The sequence below is a fragment of the Cynara cardunculus genome (genome assembly GCF_001531365.2).
Source record: "Cynara cardunculus var. scolymus isolate 2C chromosome LG 8, CcrdV1, whole genome shotgun sequence".
In the NCBI taxonomy this organism is placed as follows: domain Eukaryota; kingdom Viridiplantae; phylum Streptophyta; class Magnoliopsida; order Asterales; family Asteraceae; genus Cynara; species Cynara cardunculus.
In genome coordinates this window covers 538,705-566,116 of record NC_037535.1, presented here as the reverse complement: position 1 = coordinate 566,116, position 27,412 = coordinate 538,705, and the positions used below count along the sequence as shown (strand labels likewise).

The 27,412-nt window shown below is 35.6% G+C and overlaps 4 protein-coding genes across 7 annotated transcripts; 2 read left to right on the top strand and 2 right to left on the bottom strand.

The window, feature by feature from the left end:
• The first annotated feature begins 567 nt into the window (after window positions 1-567).
• On the top strand, window positions 568-2,595 carry LOC112517469 (probable flavin-containing monooxygenase 1). Its single transcript, XM_025124908.1, has 5 exons — window positions 568-993; window positions 1,074-1,314; window positions 1,479-1,657; window positions 1,805-2,154; window positions 2,253-2,595. The coding sequence occupies exons 1-5, from the start codon at window positions 568-570 to the stop codon at window positions 2,593-2,595; spliced, it is 1,539 nt and encodes a 512-aa protein (XP_024980676.1).
• Window positions 2,596-2,795: 200 nt separating this feature from the next.
• LOC112516961 (peroxiredoxin Q, chloroplastic) lies at window positions 2,796-5,743 on the bottom strand. Its single transcript, XM_025124231.1, has 4 exons — window positions 5,438-5,743; window positions 5,219-5,356; window positions 3,660-3,749; window positions 2,796-3,130 (listed from the first exon to the last, which is right to left on the bottom strand). The coding sequence occupies exons 1-4, from the start codon at window positions 5,639-5,641 to the stop codon at window positions 2,912-2,914; spliced, it is 651 nt and encodes a 216-aa protein (XP_024979999.1). The 5' UTR covers window positions 5,642-5,743; the 3' UTR covers window positions 2,796-2,911.
• A 4,950-nt stretch (window positions 5,744-10,693) lies between these two features.
• LOC112517399 (auxin-responsive protein SAUR77-like) lies at window positions 10,694-11,159 on the bottom strand. Its single transcript, XM_025124816.1, has one exon. The coding sequence runs from the start codon at window positions 11,103-11,105 to the stop codon at window positions 10,746-10,748; it is 360 nt and encodes a 119-aa protein (XP_024980584.1). The 5' UTR covers window positions 11,106-11,159; the 3' UTR covers window positions 10,694-10,745.
• Window positions 11,160-13,672: 2,513 nt separating this feature from the next.
• Window positions 13,673-27,363, top strand: LOC112516418. 4 transcript variants are annotated; one of them, XM_025123438.1, is made up of 12 exons: window positions 13,673-14,596; window positions 15,532-15,805; window positions 17,042-17,227; window positions 17,807-17,953; window positions 18,123-18,185; window positions 18,279-18,578; window positions 19,434-21,623; window positions 22,566-22,768; window positions 22,885-23,040; window positions 24,141-24,375; window positions 25,564-25,871; window positions 26,740-27,363. In XM_025123438.1, the coding sequence occupies exons 1-12, from the start codon at window positions 13,869-13,871 to the stop codon at window positions 27,038-27,040; spliced, it is 5,091 nt and encodes a 1,696-aa protein (XP_024979206.1). In that variant the 5' UTR covers window positions 13,673-13,868; the 3' UTR covers window positions 27,041-27,363. The 4 variants fall into 4 exon arrangements, 3 of the variants coding, with proteins under 3 accessions (XP_024979206.1, XP_024979205.1, XP_024979207.1); XM_025123439.1 differs by having other exon boundaries at window positions 13,909-13,996; window positions 14,083-14,596; window positions 18,123-18,578; XR_003069601.1 differs by having other exon boundaries at window positions 18,123-18,578; window positions 24,141-24,371; window positions 26,740-26,930.
• Window positions 27,364-27,412: the final 49 nt, after the last annotated feature.

The window sequence follows — 27,412 nt, the reverse complement described above, 5'->3', positions numbered from 1 at the left end:
TATATAGGGTTTGGTTCACGTGAGACCAAGTGTTTTTCATGAGACCCATAAGACCAATTTATGTTCACTGATCAACTTTATAAGCTAATGATCTAATGGTCTAAAGTTGTACGGTGACAATTTTTATGATTATTGAGAAATCTTGTGGCGTTTATGAATGTTCAGATTGTAGATCTAATCCAAAGGTTGAAAATTGGTCTTACGGGTCTCACGAAAAACCTTTAATCTCACATGATTCCAAGTGTATATATATATATATATATATATATATATATATATATATCAATCAAATTAAGGATCGTGATGATGGTTGATTTACCATCCATGCATGCACCATGATTCCTTCCGGTACAAGTTTGAAAATTAATATTTTACAAGATAAATTAAAGTCAAAGCATACTATTGGTGGTGTGCGTCCTGACCAAATATGAACACGACTACTTTCAAGTCTGCTTCTTACTTAATTATACACATGCCATGCACTATAAATATACCATGCATCTCTTTGCATTTCAACATCACAATTCTTAATTGATCATCCATCTAGCTAGCAGCTATATAGTAATCATGGCCGTCATCTTCTCCAAGATCGGTATTATCGGAGGTGGCATAAGTGGATTAGCCGCAGCCAAACAGCTATCAAACCACAACCCCATCGTGTTTGAAGCCACTGACTCCATTGGTGGTGTTTGGAAGCACTGCTCCGTCAGGACAACCAAACTTCAGACACCTCGTCATGACTACCAATTCTCTGATTACCCTTGGCCACACACACAACAAGATGATCACACTTTCCCATCTTATATGGAGATACTCGATTATCTTCACTCTTATGCCAATCACTTTGATTTGTTCAAGTTCATAAGCTTCAATTCAAAGGTCACTGAAATCCGCTTCCTGGGTGACCAAGAAACCATGGCTTACGAAAGTTTGATGTCTGGAAAACCCATATGGGAAGTTGCTGTTCATAATACCAACTCTCACACCATTCAGGTATATATGTGTACATAGCTAGGATAATTAATTATTAATTAGTTGTTATTAAATAATTAATTTGATTGAATTGCATGCAGCGGTATGCATTTGAGTTTATAGTGGTGTGTAGTGGGAAATATGGAGATATACCAATAATACCAAAGTTTCCAATGAAGAAAGGCCCAGAAGTGTTTAAAGGGAAGGTGATGCATTCTCAAGACTACAGCAAACTTAACACCCAAGAATCCCTTCAACTTCTCAAAGGAAAGAAGGTGGTGGTGGTGGGTTACAAAAAATCTGCCATTGATCTTGCTGTTGAATGTGCTGAAGCTAATCAAGGTACACACACACACACACACACACATATATATATATATATATATATATATATATTTAACTTAATTAATCAACGTACTCCTTAATTAGATTTAATTAGTAATTAAGCTTAATTGTACATCATATCCATGCAAATTTTGATTGATTTTTGATATATATACGTACAGGTGAAGAAGGAAAAGCGTGCACAATGGTGGTGAGGACTTCGCATTGGACTGTTCCACATTATTCGGTCTGGGGTTTGCCATTCTACTTATTCTACTCCACCAGATTTTCTCAGTTCTTCCATCAAAGACCCAACCAAAGCCTCCTCAGGGACCTTCTCTGCCACCTTTTCTCCCCACTCGTACGTCCATTTTCCATTTTAATTGATTATATTGCTCCTATATACATATATATATATATGTATGTATATTTCATCCCTTATAATTAAACCACTTCATTAATTAATTATTTGTGTGTGTGTATATATATATATATATATATTTCACAGAGGAAGGCTGCATCCAAGATCATTGAGTCTTACCTGGTGTGGAAGCTTCCACTCGTCAAGTACGGACTCAAACCAGATCACCCTTTTGAGGAAGATTATGCATCTTGCCAAATGGCCATCTTGCCTGACAAATTCTTTCCTGAAGCCGAAAAGGGCAACATAAATTTCAAAAGGGCATCAAACTGGTGGTTTTGGGAGGGCGGTGTTGAATTCCAAGATAATACCAAGTTGGATGCCGATGTGGTGCTTCTTGCCACCGGTTATGATGGCAAAAAGAAGCTCAAACTTATGTTACCCGAACCCTTTCGAAGTTTCTTACAATTTCCCTCTGGCATGCTGCCTTTGTACAGGTTTGTAAATCATTAATTAATCTTTCATATATATGTTAATAATTATGACAACTTTAAATTTGCTAGAGAATAATATATATTGGCATTCATATATGCAGGGGAACAATCCATCCCTTAATTCCAAACATGGCTTTCATCGGTTATGTGGAAAGTGTCTCCAACCTTCAAACTTCAGAGATCCGGTGCAAGTGGTTATCGAGGCTGGTTGATGATAAGTTTAAGCTACCTTGCACAGAGAAGATGCTGGAACAGATAACCACAGAGATGGAGATAATGAAGAAGTCCACAAGATTTTACAAGAGGAGTTGCATATCTACATATAGCATCAATCACAACGATGAGATATGTAAGGAGATGGGATGGAGTTCTTGGAGGAAGAAGACCTGGTTTGCAGAAGCGTTTAGCCCTTACAACAGTCAAGACTATGAGGAAGACATTTGAAGAAAAAACAAAATCATGCATGTCGTTGATGCTACACCTGTGCGCTCCTAATAATTTCTTAGATTTATCTGTTTATTTATTACGTACTAAAATAAACAGTGCTCATATGGGGGCTGTGTACATACACGAGTGAAAGAGAATACAATATATATGTATACACCAATAAAGATATATATATATATATATATATATATTGTTTATCGATATCTTAATGAATTATATATTCTCAACATAAGATAGACGTGGCTGGTTCTTTGTCTACCATCACAAAAAGAAATTTAAAAAGAACAAGCTCTGTGCCTGTGACATGCATGGTTCAAAGACTTTGAAGGAACTTTAAGGTTTCATCAATATGCTTCTCAGGCTGAAACTGGTTGTTGTAGATAAGTTGAACCACTCCATTCTTGTCAAGAACATAGGTCTGTCGACCAGGCAATGTACCAAAAAGATCAGAAGGAACTCCCCACTCTTTTCTGATTTTGTTATCCTCATCACTCAGCAAGGTATATGGGAGTCTGTATTTCTTTGCAAATGCCTACATCAACACAAACACTGGGGTCAATAATAAACAAACTTCTGCTACCACTATTCCAAACTGATATGCTTCTGTTGTTAACTTATGTTGCTTCAATTTTATTTTTTCAGGACAAAACACTAGAACAAGAAACACGATGTATATCTATGTGTAAGAATCTTAAGAGGTGCAATAAGATCATTGGCAGAAGTTTGCAAATATAACCAATATAATGATGTCATGTGGTAGTTAAGAGGATTGATACATGTGACTGGTATACTAATTGATGTGTCCACATCTACCGAACTTAAAACATTTCAAATATGTTATGCATGCTACATTATTGTTTGACTCGGTTTCAAGTCAAACCAACATATTCTCTTATCGAGAGCTTAAAGTCGCTGAAAACCTTGTTCACCCTTGCTTGTTACCTCTAAAGAAGGCTGAGTTATCAAGAAGATATGGACCACAATAGAACAACATTTACAGTAATAAAGTACTTGCTCATGTGTCTGTGACATAAAGTTCCATCATTGAAGCCTGATCTTACCTTGTGTGACACTCCATCATCACCGCTAATCCCAACAACCTCGGCTCCTGCTTTCTTGAATTTTTCATACGAGTCCCTGAATGCGCATGCCTGCAAATTGCATCACAAATGATTGTTGGTCTAATGATACTTTCAAGCCAGTTGTTACTTCTAGGCAAAAAGGGAAAATATTAAGAATAACAATGGCACTTAGAAATCCCAAATATAACACTGATAATTTTTCTGCTGTTTCAATTTAGTTGGAAATTGTGCTATACCTTCGTTTAGGGAAAAGTACGAGGAGAGAAAAGACCGCAAAATGATGTGATCTGTGGTTTTCGTATATTGATTAGACCCATTTTCGGGGACTGGAAGGGGAACGCTTGAACTTTGCCTCCCCTCCTCTACATGCATCATAACAAGTAAGTAGTAACCCACCAAATATTTTCTGGGCTTTATATCTTCACAAAATGTAGCAATCACCACCGATAGAAAGAACAAGTTCTTTTTCTGCAGCTGTAGAGTGTACCCGACAGAAAGGGACACATCTAGAAAGAATGCTAACTTGTAACAATTCTATCCATCATCATTGTACCAATTCTTTCACAAAGTAAAACTAGAAGGACAGATCTGATGTAACTTACCAATTTGCGACAAAAGAAAGTTGTTTTGGCAAGTGACATGAATGGGATGCAGCCTTAAATAGGTCGAGATCCATACACAAACACCATGGACTGTCTCTATCTCTGTCTGTGACTACTGGCAAGGAATCCTTAACCTCCCTTTCATCACAATTGGGTTGTTCTTAAGTAGTGCCATGAATGGATATTCTAATAATTTCACATGGAGAAAATTGAGTGAATGTTCAAACACCAACCTATCAAAGATACCCAACTATCCTGTTGAGTATCTGACATGCATTTCTAAGGTGAGGAAGTCCCAACTCTGGAGTACACAAAACAAGTTGTACTTAGGCTGTATGGATATTCAGCCCTTGGCCTGTTCAAGATTGTTATTACAAGCACTTTAAAATTGAATATATTGTGGTCCAAGGTGGAAATTTGGAAGCCAGACAGAAGGTCCAGCATGTATGCATACTGAAATGGCCAACAGCGTCGCAAGGATGTGTTGGTGTGTCTATATGTGAATGCAAGGTGAACGTGTTGGCACACTTTCAGGCGAAGAAACAGAGAGGCTAGGCATGAGGCCTGTATGCACTGATATGGTCTAAAAGGTGCTGGTCCAGTTCGTTTTTGGACAGTAATCCAGAAGCAGGAGCACAGAGGTTATACATTGCAAAAAAATTGGGTTCATGGAAGCACACTAAAGTGTGCTTTTTGCATGAAATTTACTGTAATAATTTCCTTTCCTAAACCTTGTCTCACAGCTTCATCTGCAATGTCCTAAGCAAAGTAGCTAGTTGACCCAATAACCTTGGATTTAACTTTTCTTGAATCACAATAAATTGACAACTTTTCTTGAATAAAGCATATGATCAAAATCCAAAGAAATTGACAAGTTTTGTTGAAATTGGATGGGGTGGGGCAAAAGAAAAGAAATGGCAGGGAAGCAATAGAAACCTGCTTGGTGCAACCAGGGGTTTCATCAGCAGGGTAGAAATAGACGACAACAGGCTTGCCTTTGAACTTGGAGAGGCTCACATTCCTACCATCTTGATCTTTAAGTGTGAAGGAGGGGGGAACGGAGCCTTTGTTAACCTGCACTTGCAAACACAATTAATGAGAGAGAAAGAGAGGTGCGAAATACTTGTGTAATTAAATAAAAAGGCGTGAATGTACCTTGGCAGATACAATGACAGAGGTCTTGCTGATCAATGGAGTCAAAGAAGAAGAAGGGTTTGAAAAAGTGAGCTTGAGGCCATGAAAGTGGGATTGAGAGGATTTGAAGGGAGTATTAGCAAATGGGTATTGTTTTGGGGATTGGGTTGTAGCATTACAGCTAGGAAGCAAAGAAAGAAGAGGTTGCTTTACTAAAGACACCATTTTTATCTTAAATTTTTGTGATTGAAGCAGCGGAAGGGAAGGATGTGGAAGAAAGATAGGGTCAGTTATGCTTATGCATAAAGATTTCTTCAGCCTATGAGAAAGAAGCAAAAATCATCGTTATCGGTGGGTGTAGGGGAGATTGACGTGGATGGTGGCAGACCATCCCTCCGTCCGAGTCTCACCAAAGTGGATGAGGGTCTACAGTTGGCCTTACCAACACATACATTTATTGCAACTAATTTCAATTTTTATTTCAAAATTCTATCATTAGATTAAATTAACTTAAGATCATTCACGCTTCATGCAATTTATTTATATTTTTAGTTGTATTATATTAACTTTTGTAATTATCATCTATACATAAGCAATTCACCTAACTTTCAAAAGTGATTCTCACTACTACGACATTTATTAATTACTTCATAAATTATTTTATATATATATATATTATAATTATCTTTTAATAAATACATGATATATAATTCTTTATCTTATTCAATCTTTTAATAAATACATGATATAATAATATATTATAATCATTATATTATAAGGGGTCAAATAGAACAAAAAATGATGGTTCAGACCAATACACTTCATCATCCTTAAATACAAACACATTGACCCTTGAGCTAACATTGGTTGCTCGTCCAATAGAAAGGAAAGCTTCAAAGGATAAAGGTAAATAAAAATCCTTATTAAGTAACTCTATCGACAAGTCGATAAAGTAACAATTCAATTTTGATGCTAAAAAATAAAAACTGGCAATCAGATTGATGAAAATGTATCTATCAACTATGACAGAGCAACAATGACGATTGTACAATAAAAAAAATCGGCAACTTTTAGATGAATAAACATGTAATCTTATTCATGTTGTTTCATTAATCATGTGTATTAGATTATATTGACTGTAATTTTATCAATATTGTATGTTTTAATATGTATAATTTTAATTTTAGATAATGATAATGATAAAATTTAATGTTTAAATAGTTTTACTATATTTATTAAGATTGTATTTAAAAAAATATTTTAATAAGAATAATTAATTATATTTAAAAAAAGGAAAAGAAAATGTGATGGAACATGTGTGAATGTGGTATCAAAAATTGATTTTGCAATTGCTTTGTAGGATGTGCGTGGATGCTCTAAGTAGTAAGTAGTAACAAATTAAAACTTGTGAGATTTTGAATAATCGTTATACAAAATATAAATAAAAGAAAGAAAACTTTAATTAATAGTAGTTATATATATATGTTATCAAAATTTAATAATTATATAAAAATTTGAAAAATATAACTTCAACCTTTATAATTATATATAGTTTACTAAACCATTTTCTTCATACTTGTTTTTGATCTACTAAATAATAAAGATGTATGATGATAACAATAATATGAATAAGTAATATTAATTAATAAAGACTAATAATCAATATATAATATTTATAAATTAACAATTAAATACATTAATAAAATTGTATTTGTTGTTTGATTAGACACATTTCGATGCTAATTATTATACTTGTTTTTTTAACTATTTTTAAGCTATTGGTATTCATGAAACCAATCTTTCTATTTTTTTTAGAGATAAAGCTAAGGGTTCAATTAGTTTAGTTTAATTTTCTCTTGCATCTCCACTACTTCAAGAAAAATGGATCCTACATTTTTCTTTGAAAAAAAAAATACAATGTTAAATGTTAAATACAATGATAAGCAACTTCCAAGAAAATAATACTAATTCAAAACTTATAATTAAGATGATTCTAAGATCTAAATTTTTGAAAAATTTAAAGTTCTGTTCACAATCTCATTGGCATAAGTCACGCATCTAGTACTAACTTTTTGGAGGCCATATTTGATTTGTAATTCAGATAGAAATGATTTTTTTTAACTTATTTATTTTTTTGATATGTAACTACTGGAAATTTTTTTAAATCAATTTTTTTCGTAATCATATCTATAGTAAACTTTAGGAAGTGATATTCGAGACTCAACGAGTTTTTTTTTTTTTTTTTTCGATCTGTGGAGACGAAACGAGTTCAAAGGAAGCCCATAAGTTGACATCAAACATGGAAACCAGATCGATTTCCCTTTGCGACTATGATGCTGTTAGACTAGCATGCACTGCGCCCAACTCACCGTTTGATGCAATGTCCTTTTCCTCTCCACGGATAATTGGCGGTTACACATGTCATGCCATGAATCCTTATGCATGCATACTCACCTACCCATAAACCTCACCGTCCCATGATTGATTCCTTGTGCATACATATTACATAATCAGGACCCTACGTCCAAAGCCCATGAAAAATGATAAATAGGGGTCCAATCTGTTTTTTAGTATATAATAGTAAAAAAAAATTAAATAAAACAGACACAACTTTTTTTAATATCTAATAGGATTCAAAGATTTTCGTATTATATTACTGGTTTAAACAAGTATATTAATTAATTACGTTGGAAAAGAAAATATGTAAAAAGTTAATTGGTTTTTCAATTTATATTATTGTTTATTTAATTTTTTTTATTTAATATCAAAGTCTAAAACTAATTTTCTAGAAAATCTTGATTTATTATCCATCAAATCATTCATCTTCCATCGGTGCTATTAGAAAACCAAAGTTTAATAGGACCCAAAGAATTTCATACCATATTAAGGGCCTAAACATGTATTAAATGATTATATTAGAAAATAAAATATATAAAAAGTTAATTGATTGTTCTTTTATAGTATTGCTCATTATTTTTCTCTAAATTTTTTATCTACCACCAAAATCTAAAACTACTTGCTTAGAAAATCTTGATACATTCTCCAACATTCATCTCCTAGTGACTCATTTGATTATTTCATCCATATGAGACGGTACAACTTATATATATATATATATTTAAAATTTCAAGACTACCCTTGTTTTTTCAAACATTATTGATCAATTATTACCTAATACTGAGTGTATGAATCTTAACTTACTATTCTATCTCTAAAACAAGAAGAAGATTTTAAGTTATAACCAGCATGAGCTTTCCATTCTAATTCCAAATAACTTTGTTTTAACCTTAAAAGTTTAAAACAACGATGAAAAACATTAACCTAGATGAGATGGAAGCCTAACTGATTCATGGACGGACTCATTGAAGGGAATATGGTGGCATGTGCCACCATATTATCTCTTTGTTGAAGGGTTAAATTTTTTACGTTTATGAAAGGTGCAATCGTATCGTTTTAAAAGGTGTCATCGTATTTCTTATAATAGAAACGCCATATTAAAAAGAAATTGTATTATCAAGGACTCTTTTTCAGATCTCATTCAGAACCTAAAAAAATACCAAGAATGAGTAATTTGTGCATAATTCATATTCTTTCCTTGTTAATCTTTATCTTTTTATGATCCTTTTTTTTAATTATCTTATATTTTTTTAGTTTAACAACAATTGTTAGTCTCAATTTCTAGTAGTTATAGTTTAGGTTATAAATATGATTTAATTTCATCATTGTTAAACAGATCATCAATAATACAATTCTTTTTCTTTTTCTTTTTTTGTTTTCGAGTTTTACAAATTGTAATTTTCGATCCCAAAAAGTTTAGACGCTTTACGTTGGGAGACTCATTTAATGACAACTATCCTCGAGAAGGAAAGAAATTGAAATTTCCAAAATTATCTGAAAGCTGAAATTTGTAATATAGTCGTAACTTAAATACTCGTTTAAGTAGCTAGTGATGAAAGACGTGGCAAAATTGGAATAAATATTAAAATAAGAATGTTGTAAGTGTGAACAATAAATTAAAAAATATATTAAAATCATTAATTATGTTTATCATATAAAAAATATAATGACATGACAACCTTACAATACTAGACTACATACTAGTAGTTGTATAGTTAATAGTTAATAGTTGTATCATGTAATTGTAATATGTGTAAAAATAGTGTTTTTGTTTGGGGCAGGCCACTAGTAGTCTGTGGGATTCGGATGGGTCTTTTAAGCCCATTACATTTTCATTTTACCAACTTTTCTTTTTCAGTCCACTGCTTTTTCTACTTCTACTTCTATTTCTACTTCTACTTCTACTTGTACCCTACAAATCTACAATACATCTCTTCAATACATGAACAATAATTATGTTGTGCTTCTGCTTCAACTTCAAGAAAAACATGCCAGAAACATATTCAATACTAATTATTTATACGTGTCTTAAAAGGTAGGGATGTATTGTAATCATATGCATTAATTAAACCACTTATATATATGTGACAAAATATTATGTATTAGCCATCAAAGTTGGTGTTGAGACTTTAGGGGCCATCTGCAAAAATGTAAATATACCTATATATGTCATTGTTTTTTAAATATAGAATTTGTTAAACCCAATTCCATTCTTAATTATTAAAACAAGAATCAATTAAATTAATAGATCCTAATTAATTAAAACACACAGAGAGAGAAGGAGAGAGATATAAAGTGTATCTTATATATAGTTTGGAGATAGAGGCATCTATTTTTGATAGCCATTAATTAATGAAGATGTATATATAGTTTGGTGGAAGTAATGTTAATTAATGAAAAAGACACAAGAGAATTTAATGAAATTGGTGGCATTGATATGAAGCAATTAATTTCTCCCATCTCAATAAAGAGAGTCAAGGAAAGACACAATTGCAATTGTCTTCCTCAATCACCGCACCATTTTTAATTATTTTATCATTCAATTCTTATCTAAAATAACAATCAATTTCCTTTTAATCCATCTAAAATTTAATTTTCAGAATGGTTTGCGTGTTACATGTTTTTTTCTTTTTTTGTATTTTCCACCACAAACAAATTTATTAGCTGTCTAGTTTGGTTGGGAGGCGTCAGGGTCAGGGTCACCCAACCACAAGAGTTAATGAATCAATTCAACCACAATCACAAATTTAATTAAACCTAAGTTGGGTTTCTTAATTCATGGATTAATCAGCCTGGCCAGCAAGCATATATAGAATTGAAGTACGTGGATGGTGTTTGATATTATATATAAATAAATAAGCACAAATCAATTTATATATATATGGTATTAAATTTGAATTAGAAGAAGGTCAAGTAGCTAGAATTTAATGAATTAAGCGTACAAGTCGAGCAGCTCGTCTAGAGAGTCTGGTTGTGGATCCGCATTTTGAAGCATCCATAACAAGTGTTCAAACAGCACCACCTCGCATTCCACCGTCTCCCCGTCGCCAGAACGTTCCACCAGCTCCTGAACCACCGGGTGTTGTGCCACTTCTGAGCTTATATCATAACGCCGTCGGGATTTGCCCACGTACACAGCCACCACCTGCTGCTCCACCTCGCAATCTCTTCTAATATTGTAATCGTTCTCTTCATTACGCACTGCTGCAGTAGCCTTGCCCAATGATTGCCATTTCTTTAGCACTGACTTGAGCTTGGTTAGCTTGCCTCCTGATCCTCTTCCTCTAGGCATTCTTAATTGTAGATTCAAGAAAAAGAATTGAAAGAAAGTGTACAAGGGTTGAGGCATGCATGTGTCTATTAATTAATTAGACATATATATATACATATAGAGAGAGAGAGAAATAGGATGTTGCTAGCTAGCTAGCTGGGGTTGGATGTTTGATGGACCCACATTCACATATTGTTGTAGTTGAGACCAGGTTTGCTTGTATACCAGTCAGTTAATTGCTTCTTAAGACAAGGACCATTTGCCACAATCTTTATAATTTATTATTATTATTATTATATGTATGTATGTATGTATATTGTGCTGTTTTTTTGTTTCTAAACTATTAATTCATTCTTGGATATATTCTAGGTCCATGTTTTTTTGTTTCTTCTCTCTCTCTCTCTATATATATATATATAGTTGGTAGAGAGAAATAGAAAGATAATATGATTTGATTACTTCTTACAAATAATATATACATATTTTAAATAAAATGTTAGAGATTTGAGATGCATGATATATACTAGTTTTTTCATACATGCACCTACTCTTGCATACCCATTTTTAACAAGCAAATAAAATTTTGGACTAGACCATGCAAGGTTTGAATATGAAAATAGGTCTAATTAGGCATTTTTTGATCGATATTTAACTGACTTTTAAAAAATATAGTATTTTGTCTAGTCGAGCTTTTTGACCTGATATGGATTCGGACTCGAGTTTATTAGAATGTTGGGACCATTTTATGCATATATATATATTGGATATTGATTTGTAATTGATGGGAATCTTGGTTTGTTTTGTTTTTCTTTATAAAAATTAAGGATACATGATGAGTAGTTAGTTTAAGATGATTAAAAGACAAATACAATACCTTTGGCTTCCTTCACCAATAATGTATGTATCCGTTTTAACTTACTATTATTCTTTGTGTCTCCCAAGAAGAAAGTGATGGATGTTCCCTTCAATTTTTTCTTTAATTAATTTGTGTGTTTTTGTTCGTCAAATAGAAACATAAATCCAAAATAAAAAAGAGATATATATATATATATATATATATATATATATATATATTGGAGATTGAGTATGATAATAATATTATATGATATGATATATGTATGTTAATAAGATTCATGCATCATGCATCATGCATCATGCATCATGCATCATGTATATATTCCTCCTACCGCTAGCTAAACATGCATTTGCATTTGAAAGCGACAGGCATGTGACCCCTAAAATATATGTTTTTGTCTTCATCCTCACCACCCTTTCAAATTATTATATCCTCTCTTACCACCACACCAAACTACCAACTTTTCTCTTTTCTTTTTCTCCTTAAATTATTATTATTTTTATTTATATATATATATATATATATATATATATATGTTTTCAATTTCTTTTTACATAAACCAACATTTTACAACACTTTTCATTTTTTACAATTTATTATGACATGAATACGTGCCTGCTCCAATGTAAATAATCATTAATTAGTTACTACAACTTTCTTAATAAAATACGTTATGGACTTTTAAGTTTAATTACATGACCAACTATTCTCTGTCTTATATAAAGATGTTATGATATAATTTACTATAACTATCCTTTAATACAACAACTAGTTGTAAAATGCATTTTTTTAATTACATCATGAATGAATGCTCTCATTGGGGTTTGTAGCTCATCTCCATCTTTCTGGAGCAATCATTCAAGTAAACATTTAGTTGTTTTGGTACTAAGCATTAATTATATCGATAGATGCTTTAATTAATGAAGGCTAGGCTGTTAATGCATATAAGATAAGGTAAAGCAATAACAATAACAATAACAATACTAGTTGGATAGAATCAATAATTAATTATAAGGGAAGCAAGATGAGCATTACTTGCTTAAAGAATTAAACTTTAACTTACCAACCAAGTATCTCAATGATTAGGTGATATGCATATATGTATGGATTGATAGAACTAAAAGAAAAATCATGATTACGTCGATACAAATATAAGGGCATATGTACTATCGTGAAAAACACATGTAAACAAAAGCATGTGAATTACACATGCAATGCAATCGTATTTCATATTCATTAATTGGTTATAGCTATAGCTATAGGAAAAGAGTTGGCCATCCATCATTCATTCACGCATGCCAACCTGTAAAAACAGATAATCTTAGATTTAAATAATGATGTATGCTTGTTAATTAAATTTTCCATGACCAAACGATTGCTAACTAAAATTCATTTTTTAATGTTTACCAAGATATAACTTATTTTAATCTATAACAGATAATCCTCATCTAAATAATATTATCTTGATTAACAACCAAAATACTAACCCCAGTTACCCGACCCCTTTTTACTTATTATTCATCTAACGACCAACAACAATATTTGAGTGGTGTGGAGCTACAGCTAGCCTTATTTGTAATTGGGCTTGGCTACCTGGGCTGGGCTGGGCTGGGCTTCTTTTTCACACCCGTATCATTATTTTCATTATCTGAATCTGAACTGATGCTCCATCCATGGCAGATTGGCAATTGCATGACTCATGAGTCATGACTAGGGTGTTCTAGTGGCATCGGGACTCGCGATCATGGTAGTCTGGACCAGCAGCGTTCCACGAGGTCGGCTGTTTATGTGGCGCTGCTTTCATCCAATTTCACCATACCCATACATCCTTCTTCCCTATGCTATACTGTTTATTTCCCACCCTACAATATATAGACGCCGGATTTTGCATATCAACATGAGAATTCGATCTGAATACTAACAGAAACATGAGCCTGAAATGCAATTTACTTCTAGGAAGAGATATTCGGCTATGTGCACCTCAAGTAAACATCATTGGGACAAGTTTCCATCGATCACGGAGGCGTCCAAGGCTCAGAAGATCCGCATTTCATCAGTTAAGTTTATCTTCATATTCATCACAGGACAATTTAATCCATTCCTTTCTTTCTCAATTGAATTCACTGGATTTGCTTGCTCCAGCCCTAGGTTTCACCACTGCTCTCGCTATTCTCTACAACTCCACTCGCACCACCTCCAGTACACACCTCTCCCTTGAATTTGGGGACTGGGCTCTCTTTACCTCTCCCACGCCGTTTAACCGTTTTCTCAAGTCGCGCTGTTCCTCTCTTCTGTTGGATTATTCAATTGAGAAACTGGTCAAGGAGGATGGCCATCTTGTTACATCCGATAGAGGACGGATTCAGCAAGTCGAAGGAAATGATGATCATTTAGTATTAGAAAAGCAACAACTTTCCTATCAGAGACTATGCGTCAACACCGACGATGGTGGGGTGGTTTCCTTGGATTGGCCTGCCAATTTGACGTTGACCCATGAACATGGTTTGGACACCACCATCTTCATTGTTCCTGGGACTTCGGATGGGAGTATGGATGAGAATGTAAGGTCCTTTGTATATGAATGCTTGAAGCGAGGCTGTTTCCCCATAGTCATGAATCCCAGGGGTTGTGCCCGTTCACCGCTGACAACACCACGGTAAGCTCTAATCTTTTCACTAACTTCCCTATTAAAAACCTCTTAGCTTAAACACTACCAAGATAATGTTATGAAAGGATACGAATTCAGGCCTGCCTTTTGATAACAGACGATAACTTTACCATGTGCTAATTTTGTCTAGACATTCAGTTGCACAAGTGATCGACAGATTATGTATAACTGCATGTACCTCACTTCTTTAAGCTCTTCTTGTGGCCGACTCCAAAGCAACTAATTAACTATACTAGTGTAAGTGACTGCCTAATTTGTTACCACTGTGGGATGGATGAGATGTCACAATCTCCTTCCCCCACTTCAATCCCTCACATCCTACTCATGAAAGGCATACACAGAAACCCAGATGGACCCAGAATCATTATCCCTCCAACCTACTACAACTTGATGACTAAAAACCATTTGTAACGCCCCAAAAAATGCGGTTGATCCTGCCGTAGCTATTATTCCAAAAATAGGTCACTACAACCATCATTAAGAATTTCATCTTTGGACCAACAAATGGCTTATGACTTGTAAGGAAATTCTAATTCGCTACCAATGAGGGACGAGACTTCACACTTCACCTCTTTAAATCTGCTTCTAAATTTAAACCTCAATAAACCCTCAAGTATCTTACTTGATTACTTTGATAACTACGGCAATAGTCATCCCATGTGACTTGAAATGCTTTATGATGTCTTACCTCCTTAATGATATAAGAAGTGACGCCTAAACTCTATTTATGAATTTACTTGCAAAGAAACTTGACAGTTATCATGGTTAACCAAATGCGCACTTGATCAAACTTCTTTGTGTTACTTGCAATGATACTATGTCTCATATTAAATTTTTAATGCTGAAATTCTTTGCATCCTTGATAACTCTCATATTTTTGTGTTACACTGATAGTAGGACATTTTGACTACTTATATGTGTAGGTTATTTACAGCTGCTGACAGCGATGATATCCGCACAACTGTACAGTTCATCAACAAGGCCAGACCTTGGACAACGTTGATGGGTGTTGGCTTGGGTTATGGTGCAAATATGTTGACAAAGTATCTTGCAGAAGTTGGAGAGAAAACACCTCTTACAGCTGCCACATGCCTAGACAATCCTTTTGATCTAAAAGGGTCTGCTGCATCCTCTAATCGCCTTTATGTTGATCAGAATCTCACATGTGGCTTGATTGATATACTGCAATCCAACAAGGTTGTTACTCTTTCACATTATATATTTGACTAAGAAACAAGAAATGCTTTTCTTCCCCTTCCTGTTGATTTTCACAAAGTATAAGAAATGGCTCCGATGGAATGCAGTGATGACATACTATTAATCTCCGTTTATGACCATCCATCTATGGGCTGACCGGTAAATGTCAAAATCAGAAAGTTATAACAGCACGAACAACAACAAAGCCTTTTATTCTTAACTATTTGGGGAACTAAATAGACATACTATTTGAAGTTACAGAAGAGTGAACCAAGTCTGAGAGCAGGAAGGCAACGTCCATTCCAAGTCCTCACTTTGATTTTCTTTTGACTAATCTCTGTTAATTTTGGTGTACTAAGTACTTCCCCTCCTACTTAGTGCTTCTAACCGGTGCCGAATCTCCAAATTAGGTGCTTTGGAGGTGCATTTCTCTGAGTGTGTGGCTTAATATGCACCTCGTGTATGTAACTATATCTCTGGATTCTTGATCTGAAATAGAGAATACAAGGAGATGTGTAATTGGGGTTACTAGAGCAGCAATTTGGCCATTTGTGTAAAACTCGGTCTGGTGGCAGAATGAGGCAAGACAACACAAGATATGTTTTTTTGTTGATAGTTTGGACTAATATAGGTGCATCGATACTTTTATTATATTCCTACCAAGAGACTTTGAAATTAAATTTTTATGAGAGAGAAACAATAGTTTATTAAATGCATGAAATATTTTAATTATATAGTCAACGTTGAAATCTCCGAAAAGGAGAAGCTGTTGGAGTTGGATGTAGTTTGTTTTAGAGATTGTGAATTTTGATTCTCCATTTTGGAGAAATTTTGAAGAATCTGTTGGAGATGCTTTTATGTCAGTTAATGTTGCCCCTTCTCATGGTTGACGATACGAGAGATGTACAAATCATCTCAATGGTGTTCATTTCTCCCTAATCGAGTCTGAATATCCTCGTTTCTAGTCTTGCCAACTTTCTCAAGCCAAACAATAGCCTTAGCATTCACATTGCGCCTATATGTATCTTATCAAGCACCTTCTGTTGGTGGTTTAAAACAGAAAAGTTATGATACCAAACTTCAAGGGGAGCATATGGTGAAGATGTTAAAGTATTTAGTAATCGAATTGACTTTTTTTTGGTTATGCTATCAGACTCCTCTGACATCTGAATTTTATTTCCCGCCCCTATCTTATCTCTGCAATAACCGGTTCATAATGTCTTTTTACGCTTCCAGGAACTATTCCAGGGTCAATCTAAAGGGTTCGATGTGGAAAGGGCTTTACAGGCTAGATCACTCAGGGATTTCGAGGAGGCTATATCTATGGTGGTGTATGGATTTGATTCGATTGAAGAATTTTATGTCAACTCCAGCTCAAGAGACGTGGTTGGTGATGTAAAGATTCCGCTTCTCTTTATTCAGGTAAATTATATTGTTAGCCATTGTTCATTACCTCCTGGGTCTAACATGATCACCTTTACGCATACATATGCATGTTTGCTTTCCTGCATATTGATGCTGCCGAAGTTCATGAAACATTTTAAGAAAAGAGGCAAGGTTGATCAAATCACAATTGCGCATATGTTGGCTTTGTCGAAAGGAGATACTGCATGCATGATTTTGTCCTTTCTCTGATTTCCGAAGTTCTTAATCTAAGTGTTTCAACCCCATTCTATTCAGTCATTGCTTTAAAAATGCTTCATCATATTCATTGGCGCTACAAGATATTTGCAGCAAGCTGCTACTAGTTATAGGTTTGGTTTCCAGAACTTATTTGGAAAATTCAAGGGAAAAGTCAAGTCATGTAATGTTATTGAATTTAGTATGCATGTCATGTATGCTTCCTGTCTATTGCCTGTTGATAAATAATTAAATAACTTTGCAACTCTAATTTGGAATACTGGAAAGTAATAATCTTTGCCTAGGACTTGAAGAACTTTTGATGCTTTTGAATATCCAATTCAGTATTTGACAACTTTGAATTCTGATGGTTTGTATCAGAACGATGCAGTTCCATCTTGTTCTATTCCGCGCGGCTTGATAATGGAAAATCCATTTACCAGTCTGCTTATGTGCTCTTTTCCATCAAATGACAAAAGCACTACTGGGACATCTGCTGTATCATGGTGTCAGCATCTTGTCATTGAGGTAATTATTTAGAGACAGTATAATTACATAGCTTCCAAAGTGGGAAGTTCTAATTTATTTGTATTATTGGTTATTGGTTTATCACAAATCAATATAATGCATTGACTTTCTACATTTACTCTATTAGGTTAGTCAATGCATAATATTTATCTTGCATGTCTACATGCAGTGGCTTACAGCTGTTGAGCTCGGGCTTCTGAAAGGCCGGCATCCTCTTTTGGAGGACAGTGATGTAACCATCAATCCTTCAAAGCGTCTAAAACTGATGGCAAACAATACAACTCATGCAAGTAGCAAAAGCAATAATCTTCTGAACCTTCACCAGGTGGATGCTTTGGATGGGAATGCCGCATATACTTCGAAAAAGATGATGAAAAGTGATGCATATGCTTATTCTAACTCTGGTTTTGACTCACAAAAATCTAAAGCCGAAGATAAAGAAGTAAAAACAGATAGCAATGGAATGGTCACACAAACAAACCTTGTAGAGACAGAACTAGTGAAGGAAGGGGATGTTGATGTTGTAGATGGTGAAAGAGGGAAAGTGCTTCAGGCTTCAGAAGTTGTGATGAATATGCTTGACAAGAAGTTGCCTAAAGCTCTATCAGAAGAACAGAAGAATAAGGTAATGCCTGTGATGGCTTATATTTTTCAGAATATCAATATAATGCTTTGTGAATCATTTTCCTCAAAATTCAGAGGGTGAGAGAGAGTGTGTGTATTCATGTCAGAGAGTGAGAGAGTAAGGTGAAGAAGCTTCTAGTCTAGGTCCACGTCTTACTTCAACAAGCCAAGTAACAATATTGGAGATTCATGATGACCACATGCTTATATAATGCTTCTAGGGTTTCTACGTAGGAGGCATCTACATATAGGGTGTATGAAGGATATCTTCCATCAGTATGTGAGGAAGCCCATAAAATGGGAGATTCATTTTCACTTCCCAAAAAATAGTTGACCATCAGAGTGAGAAAAGTGAGCTGCTTGCATCGAAAATTGTTTGGTGGTGTGAAAAATTTTAGGTTGCTATTTAGCCCAAACAGTGAAAGGCTCACTTCTTTTTGACTCACCAAGGTATTATTCAATATAGTCTTTATGGACGTCTTCGACCGTGTGTTCTCTAAAAGGTTTCCAGGGATAGCATTTTATAGAACTTAACAAACTGAAATGTTAAAGAATTGCATTCCTATCTTAAGTAAGGAGTCTCTAATCCCTGCTTGCCTTCATCCTGTATGTTTTCAGTATCACTGTACATGATATAACTCAGATGATTAACAAAGAGAATTTTCGTTTATGATAAATAAGATTTTCCCACTTTCACTAAGCATTAATTATCAAGGTTGGTGTATCCAACATTATCAAGTTGGAGGATCACCTGATTTAAAGAGTTTAAAGCCTTTTCTTTTGCATGCTAGGATGTTGATTAAGAATAGTGCGAAGTATCGCCTATGGTGTTTATGCATGTGATGGCTTTGATTAGGTCCTGACGGCGGTTGGTCAAGGAGAGACCCTAATGAATGCTTTGAAAGGTGCTGTGCCTGAAGATGTTCGAGGAAAGCTCACCAGTGCTGTTACTGTGATCCTGCAAAACCAAAAGAACAACTTAAATGGACTCTCAAGTATTAGTAGCATTCCTGATGTGACATTAGGGTTGAACACAAATATGCAAGAAAAATCCAGGCTGAAAGAGCCAAATACTTCTGAGCATAACAAGGGGGATGCTAGTATGGCAGAGGAATCCAATGGCCATCCTAGCAAAAATGTTGCTTCTGGCGGTGGGGAAGAACCTGGGGATCAAACTTTGGCGAACCCTGGAATTTCCAAAGATGGTAGTCAGTTACCGTCAACAAGTCATCACGGTGGTGATATTCCCAGTTCAGCGAAGACAAGCCATGATGAATTGGGAAGCAACAATCAAAGTGCCGACTCTTCCAAAGAAAAAGCCGCTCAATCTTCTAGTTTTCATGATGCAAGTTCAAGTGCTATCCCCAATGTATCTAGTAGAGCGGAAAAGTCTGGTAGCTCGGACGATCAAGTCAGGGAACAGGTCAAATTGGAACAAGAAGGTGAAACGACTTACTCAGACATGAAAGAAGAGAAGGATGCTCAACAGAAAGAAGAGAAAGATGCTCAAGCAAAAGCAGAGAAAGATGCTCAACCAAAAGAAGAGAAAGAGGCTCAACAGAAAGAAGAGAAAGATGCACAATTTTCTACTGATCAGCCAAGTAATGTAATCCCAAGGACCGAGGAAAGTTTGTTGCCTTCAGCATCTTCTCTGGAGAACCAGTTGATGGCAAAAGATGAAGGTGAAAATCAGAAAAAGGAAGAATCAAGTGCACAGCCTGCCCCAAGTCACAGCAGTTCTAATTCTCCATCATTTAGTGTTTCTCAGGCGTTTGATGCACTAACAGGGATGGATGATTCAACCCAAGTAGCAGTCAACAGTGTTTTTAGTGTAATTGAAGATATGATTACTCAGTTGGAAGGGAACAGTGATGATGAAACTGCAATTGGTGATATAGAAAAGGTTGAGGACAAAGTTGCAGACTCTGGGCCTAAGAAAAACCAGACTGAAATCGAATCTGATTTGCAACAGAATGGAAAAAGTAACATGACAACTGAGCCTAATGAATTAGGTAATCACCTGCAGAGCATGTCAATTAGCGAACTTACCCCAGAGGAAAAAGATAAAGCTGAAGTCTTTAACAACAGTCGAGATGACATCCCACATTCCATAGCTAAACTTCCATATAGGAACTCTCTTTATGACCACCACTTTCAAAGTAACGTTTGTTCAAGTATGAAAAATGATAAGTTGCTTGATTCGGATGCCACAACTGCTTTATTCCTTGATTATGTTCCAGAAGTAGGTCAATGGAAGCTCTCAGAGCAATCTCCTGAAGGTATAGACATAAATGTTGAGAGCACTTTGCCAACTGATGTTGAATGCCATGATGACATTATTGAACCATCTTATGTAATATTAGAAGCTGAAAGTGATTGGGACCCACTTGGGGAATATAAGAAAAGAATAAAAACCAAAGAAAAACTTGAGATTCTGGATGATGAATCTGTGGTGCTTATGCAACTCGTCAAAGAGAATATATTAAATTCCTTGAAGGTTGAGGTTTGCCGAAGAATACAAGCAACAGATATGGAGGATATAGCACCCGTGCTGAAAAAAGAATTAGAGCATGTTGCCGATACCATCTCACTGGCTGTAGTACAAGACAAACAGCTTATAATGTCATGGGATGGTGAGCACTTGCTGGGACCTGGTAATCTGCATGCTGAACATATATTAGATGCCATCTCTTCGGCCGTTCAGGGCACCAGATATATGAAAAAAGTGATTCCAGTTGGCATTGTTGTAGGTTCTAGCTTAGCTTCTTTGAGAAAAAATTTCAACATTGCTACAGCAGATTCTATAGGGAGCATTGAAGTTGTAAGAGATCAAATCGGTAACTCTCAGAAAGGATATCATATACAAGCAGATAGTACTGTTTCTGATCAAATGCCTATTGATAAAGTCAATCAGAACGACAACTTCCACAGTTTGGAGGACAGCTATGAGGAGAAAGATGTGTCAAGTAGTCTAGGAAGTGACACTGTCATGGTTGGAGCAGTTACTGCTGCCTTAGGGGCATCTGCTTTATTGGTTCATCAACAAGTAAGGTTTCTTTTTCTGCTGCAGAGTATTATCATTTTAGATCTTTTCTTTAAACCTACAAATGTGCAATTTGTTCTAATGTGAAATTTGGTTACGTATGCAATCTTTTGAGAATCGGACAGAGGTGGTGTAACTGGGTTATATGTGTAAACTGATTACATAATTGCAATATTTGCCCAAAGGAGATGTAGGTTAAAAGAAGAAATTTACTACAAATTCAAACCAGTAGTTGAATAACATGCTCCTCAAACCTTACAGGGCAATAAGCTAGGTTTAATTCTTTAAGAAGTCACATCCCCATAGTTGCATCATACTTGGTGTAGATTGCTGATTTTGTAAAATTGGAGCCTACTTTTAAATGATTTTCCCCTTCCAAGTATAAGTGAAATGGATTAGATTCAACTCTTGAAGAGGTCGCATCCTCATAATTGCATCATACTTCGTGTGCAGTTGCTGGTTTTATAACATTGGGGCTATCTTTTAAATATTTTTCTCCTTCCAAACTTAAAGTGCAATAAATTAGGTCCAACTCTTTAGGAAGTCACATCCCCATAATTGCATCATACTTGGTGTACAGGTGCTGATTTTATAACACTGGAACTATCTTCTAAATAATTTCAACATCCAAACTTCTTATCACACTCCTGCTCGAGCTCATGATCTATGTCTGACATGCTTGTCTGTATGCCTCATCATTTTTGTCTCTATAACATCTTGGGATTCTTTTTAATCTCAAATGTTAATTTAATTTGGAGTGATCCATGTACTTACTACATCATTGTTGTGCTATTTAAGAACAAAGTCTTGAACTATGACATAGCACCAGGTTATTGATTATCTGATCAAATTTCACTTTACAAGTGATTAGGGCTGATACATACCCTTTTTCCCTCTATGTAATTAATTTCACTGATATTCAACAAAGTGTGTACTTGCATGAAGGATTCATATAGTGATAGACTCGAAAGTTCCACAACTTCCTCTATGCCATTCAATCAAAAAGAGAATCATCAGGAGCCTGGGAAACCTGAGCAGGAAATGTCCAAAAGTAGTGACCATAATATAGTCACAGGTCTTGCGGAGAAAGCAATGTCAGTTGCTGGTCCTGTAGTGCCTATGAAGGAAGGTGAAGTGGATCAAGAAAGGTTTGTTTATTTGAAATTTTCTCATTTAGTTGTTTAACCTTTCTATCTCTATAAATACATATACCTGCATGCATACGCCAATATTATGTAGCTGAACTTGCTCCTTGTGTGGCTAGGCTGGTTGCACTGTTGGCAGATTTGGGGCAAAGAGGTGGCATCTTGAGGTTGGTTGGTAAACTTGCTTTGCTTTGGGGTGGAATACGTGGTGCTATGAGTTTGACAGGGAAGCTCATCTCCTTTCTGCACCTTGCTGACCGGCCCCTGTTTCAGAGGTAAATAGCGACACTTGAGAGTATTTCATTTTTATGTGCTCCAAACGTGCTCCATCTCCTGACACTCGTATGTGCTGTGAAGTATAAATCCGTATTAGCGTGTACACATTGACATTACTTTCTCATCAGATGTACAACTGTGCTAAACATGAATAACAATGAGTGCAAGTGAAGATGGTGCCCTCTGTTTAACGCATTCTGGGTTTTCACTCGAGAACATGCGTGTTCTGGTTGTAATCTAAACCGTTAATCAGTCATGCTGTGAGAACTGTATGATTAGTTAGTCTAGAAAACAGCTCTTGCTGAATGAGTTAATGACAATGTCGTTGCAATTCCACAGGCAATCCTTCTTGTTCTTGTAGAGGCAGAAATTCCACCTCATTGAAGTGTAGGGGAATAAATAAACTATATCGCCCACTTGATGCTCAAGTGTAATATGCTTCTCCAACTGTGTTCTGATTTTAGTTCGTATTATGAGCCTGAAACAATTAACCTATTGCTGCTTGAGTTTAACGGTTGGAACATTACCCTAAATTTGCCTAGCTAGTTGCTTCCCACATATGTGTACCATGTCTCGAGAAGGTATGTCTTCTTGAGTTAACCCTATCAGCCCTCACGTTCCAGGTTAATGGATCAGTTCCCTTAAGCTAGAGCTTTGTTAATGAAATTACTATTTTTTAGTTGAGCAAGTGCTTGACCCATAAGTCAGTACACAGTTTTCTTAGATGCAGTTTATGTGGCGTTGGCATAATCTTTGAGAAGGGTTTACTTGATTATACTGAAGTGGTACTTGGAAATGTTGAATGGTAATGTTAAAGCCAAAACTTCGTATTTTAGTTAAAGAAATACAGTAATGAATACATAAGCTATCTAGTTCTGTACTCACTCTTCTTTTTCTGAGGAGCACTTTTATTTATTCATTTTCGCACTATCTGTAGGAAGTTACGCCTTATTATGTTTCTGTTTCCGATTGGCATCTATGAGTCCCAGCTCAATTTGAACATGTAACTTATGTCTTTATTGGGCAATAATAACCACTTCTGCAAGTCAGTTGACATCGACATCTTCTAACTTTGTTTTGTTCTACTTCCTTATCTCAGGATTTTGGGGTTTCTCTTTATGGTGCTTGTATTGTGGACACCAGTTGTTGTTCCTTTGCTTCCAACACTTGTACAGAACTGGGCAACACACAATTCTTCAAATATTGCAGAGCTTGCTTGCATAATTGGTCTTTATAGTTCTATAATGATACTGATTGTGTTATGGGGCAAAAGGATTAGGGGTTATGAAGATCCACTTGAGAGATATGGGCTAGAGTTGACATCAGCAAGGCAGGTATTATTAACTTGAAAATATACCATTCTTTGTTACTACTATGGGGTCCTGAAGCACAAGGAGATTTTACTCGTCCGGGAACACATTAAATATTTACCTAAACTGGTAGGCCCTTGAGCGAATCCCCGTGAATACCCCCCAAATCTATGGGTAGAACACCTGGTAGAAAGACCCAATCTTGGGTGAAATAAATATTCACGCTTTTTTCTTTATCTTAGTCTTGTGGATCTACTCATCTGTGATAACATGTTTCCACAACCAACCCTCACCCCACCGGGAAAAAGAAAAAAACTAAAAAGTGGGTCGGGGTTTGGCAGGAGGTTCTCTGCTAGAAGGGTGTAATGACATAGCGTACTCTTAAATAAATTTTATATTATTTCTCCTCACTGGACGATTTGAGTTAGGGTGTCATTTCTCCCCACGGTGCGAATTGGGCGTGGGGTGCGGCTTGGGCACTAATGGATGCACCGGGTATGCACCTAATTGTTAAGACAAAAACAAAAGTTTCTATGATACGGCAGATGTGGTTAGGGTGTGGGCTGACTTGTTCTCATAACGGGTTCAGCTCATCTTTTGTCATTTTGAATTCTTGTTCCAAGCTTCCAATATGTCGAGGTTTAGAAAGGAAACATAACACTTCAGATACTTGGACATCTTATATGTATGGTTATAGAAACATAAAATATTTGCAGTTCCACTATCTCAATGATCAGGGTTCTGACGGTTCATTTTTTACCATTCTTGTCTTCATTTTCTTTTTTCGTATGTACTGGTTTCCTCTGCTTGTTTTTGCTTTATGCTCATTTAGGCTTTGTGTTTATGTGTTCATAGGGTAGGATTTCATAATAATGTTTGGCCAAAGAACTTTCTGGTATATGTTTTAGTTTTTGTAGAAGAATAACTATATGGCTAAATTTTAGTATTTATAAGAATGCCAAATCCATGTACCTGCTCCCCTGCTTCTGCATTGTGGTCCATATCAATATGCCTAATTACTGTTGGTGCTTCTAACTTCAGTTCAATTCTCTTGTTATGTTTTGCACTTTGCAGTTTATCTTTGGAGATATTACATTCTACTTACTAAGTATCTTTTTTCCAATTCAACCTGAGGTTTCAAGTAAAGCAGAATCATTCTACTTCTACATCAATTGTCTGGACGATCTAATGTTGGTTATGTTTCTGTTTCAGATCCAAAACTTTCTATGTGGCTTGATTGGAGGGGTGATGCTTGTTTTGTTGATACAATATACAAATGTGTTACTTGGTTTTGTGCGTCTATCTTGGCCTACTGTTCCATCTTCTACAGATGCTGTTACACTACTCAAGTTGTATGGGAAAGTGCTTACATTTGTTGGTCAAGGGCTTGTAACATCAATTGGCGTTGCTCTTGTAGAAGAATTATTCTTCAGGTCATGGTTGCCTGAAGAAATTGCAGCTGATCTTGGATACAGTCGAGGAATAATCCTATCAGGACTTGCATTTTCCTTATGTCAATGGTATGTTTTAACCAAATGACATTAAAATCCTTCTACGCAAACAAAAATATACTTCAGGTTAATTCTATTTATAGGACTTAACGTTATTTGTCTACATTTCTCATCACAAAATAACTGTTCCTCTTTTGGATATGGATGTATATCTTCTTGCTGTTCCTGTTTAGGCGTCTATCTTTCTGGAGCAAGATGTTCCTTTGGTTGGCATGTTCTCCAATTACATGAAGTTTCAGTTTTTAACTGCTACCTGAATTAGTTTTATGGCAAGAACTTCTGAATTATTTATTACTTTGTGTTAGGCCCTGTATTTGGACAGCAAGCATGGACTAGTTCTTACTTTCATTTGTGTTTTACTGATTCTAAGGTTTGCAAGAAGTCAAATGGGCTAATACTGTCAGATTTCTAATATTACCCCCTTGTAACGGTTTTCAAAACATTCAACAAACTAGAGTTCATTGATTCTATTGGGCCAAAGGCCATTTGGTTACCCCCTTGTAACTGTTTTCCAAACATTCGACAAACTAGAGTTCATGATTCCATTGGGCCAAAGGCTACTTGATTACCCCCTTGTAACTAATTCTTGTGGTTTGTTTCCATTAGTTGCCTAAGAAAGTAACAGGTGTCTAATTGCAAAGAGCAAGCTACTTTGTGTTAGGAGGGTGTTCTTGTTCTTAAATCGTAGCATCTTTTATGGTGACAGCTGTTATTAGAGGAGGTGGTACTGGTATATAGAGAAGCGAGTGTGGCAGATTCATTCATTTGTTATAAATACTGTCCTAAATAAGTAAATATAGAAATAAAGAACACATTCTTTGTAGATTGTGCATTATTGTTATATACAACTTTCTGATATTGGTTTTTTGGATACAAGGTCACTGAAGGCTGTACCAGGACTTTGGCTATTATCACTGGGCCTGGCAGGTGTTCGGCAGAGATTCCAAGGAAGCCTCTCAGTTCCAATTGGGTTGCGTGCAGGGATTATGGCTTCTAGTTTTGTCTTAAAAGCAGGTGGCCTTTTGACTTATCAACCTACTTATCCTTTATGGGCAAGTGCCGGTGACCCTTTCCAACCATTTAACAGCATAGTAGGTCTTGCTGTGGCTTTATTGTCGGCGATAATTCTCTATCCAAAAAAGCCTCAACATACAGATACAGGGAACATCAAGGAATAAGAGATACCAGAAACTTATGTGCTGCCTCTGGCCATGTTGTTTGAAGAGCCAACTTGTTTCGGCATATTTGCTTTCAGAATCATCAGTGAACCAATGGGAATGATTTTGCTCTGAGTTTTGGTTGATGCGAAAGTTTATTGTAGTGTACTATTTGTAAAAAAAAAAAGCAGCACATGTGTATATTCATTTTCACCTTTTACCTGCATGTTAGTGCAGTATACGTAGATGTAAAGCAATATTTGGCTATGTTTATAGTTGATTTTCTCAGCTCGGACCTGCGATTTAGCACAGTACATGAATATAGATGTAAAGCAATATTTGGCCTGTTACATTTTCCATTTGGTGGCAAAAAATTGGAACTTACTAAGAATC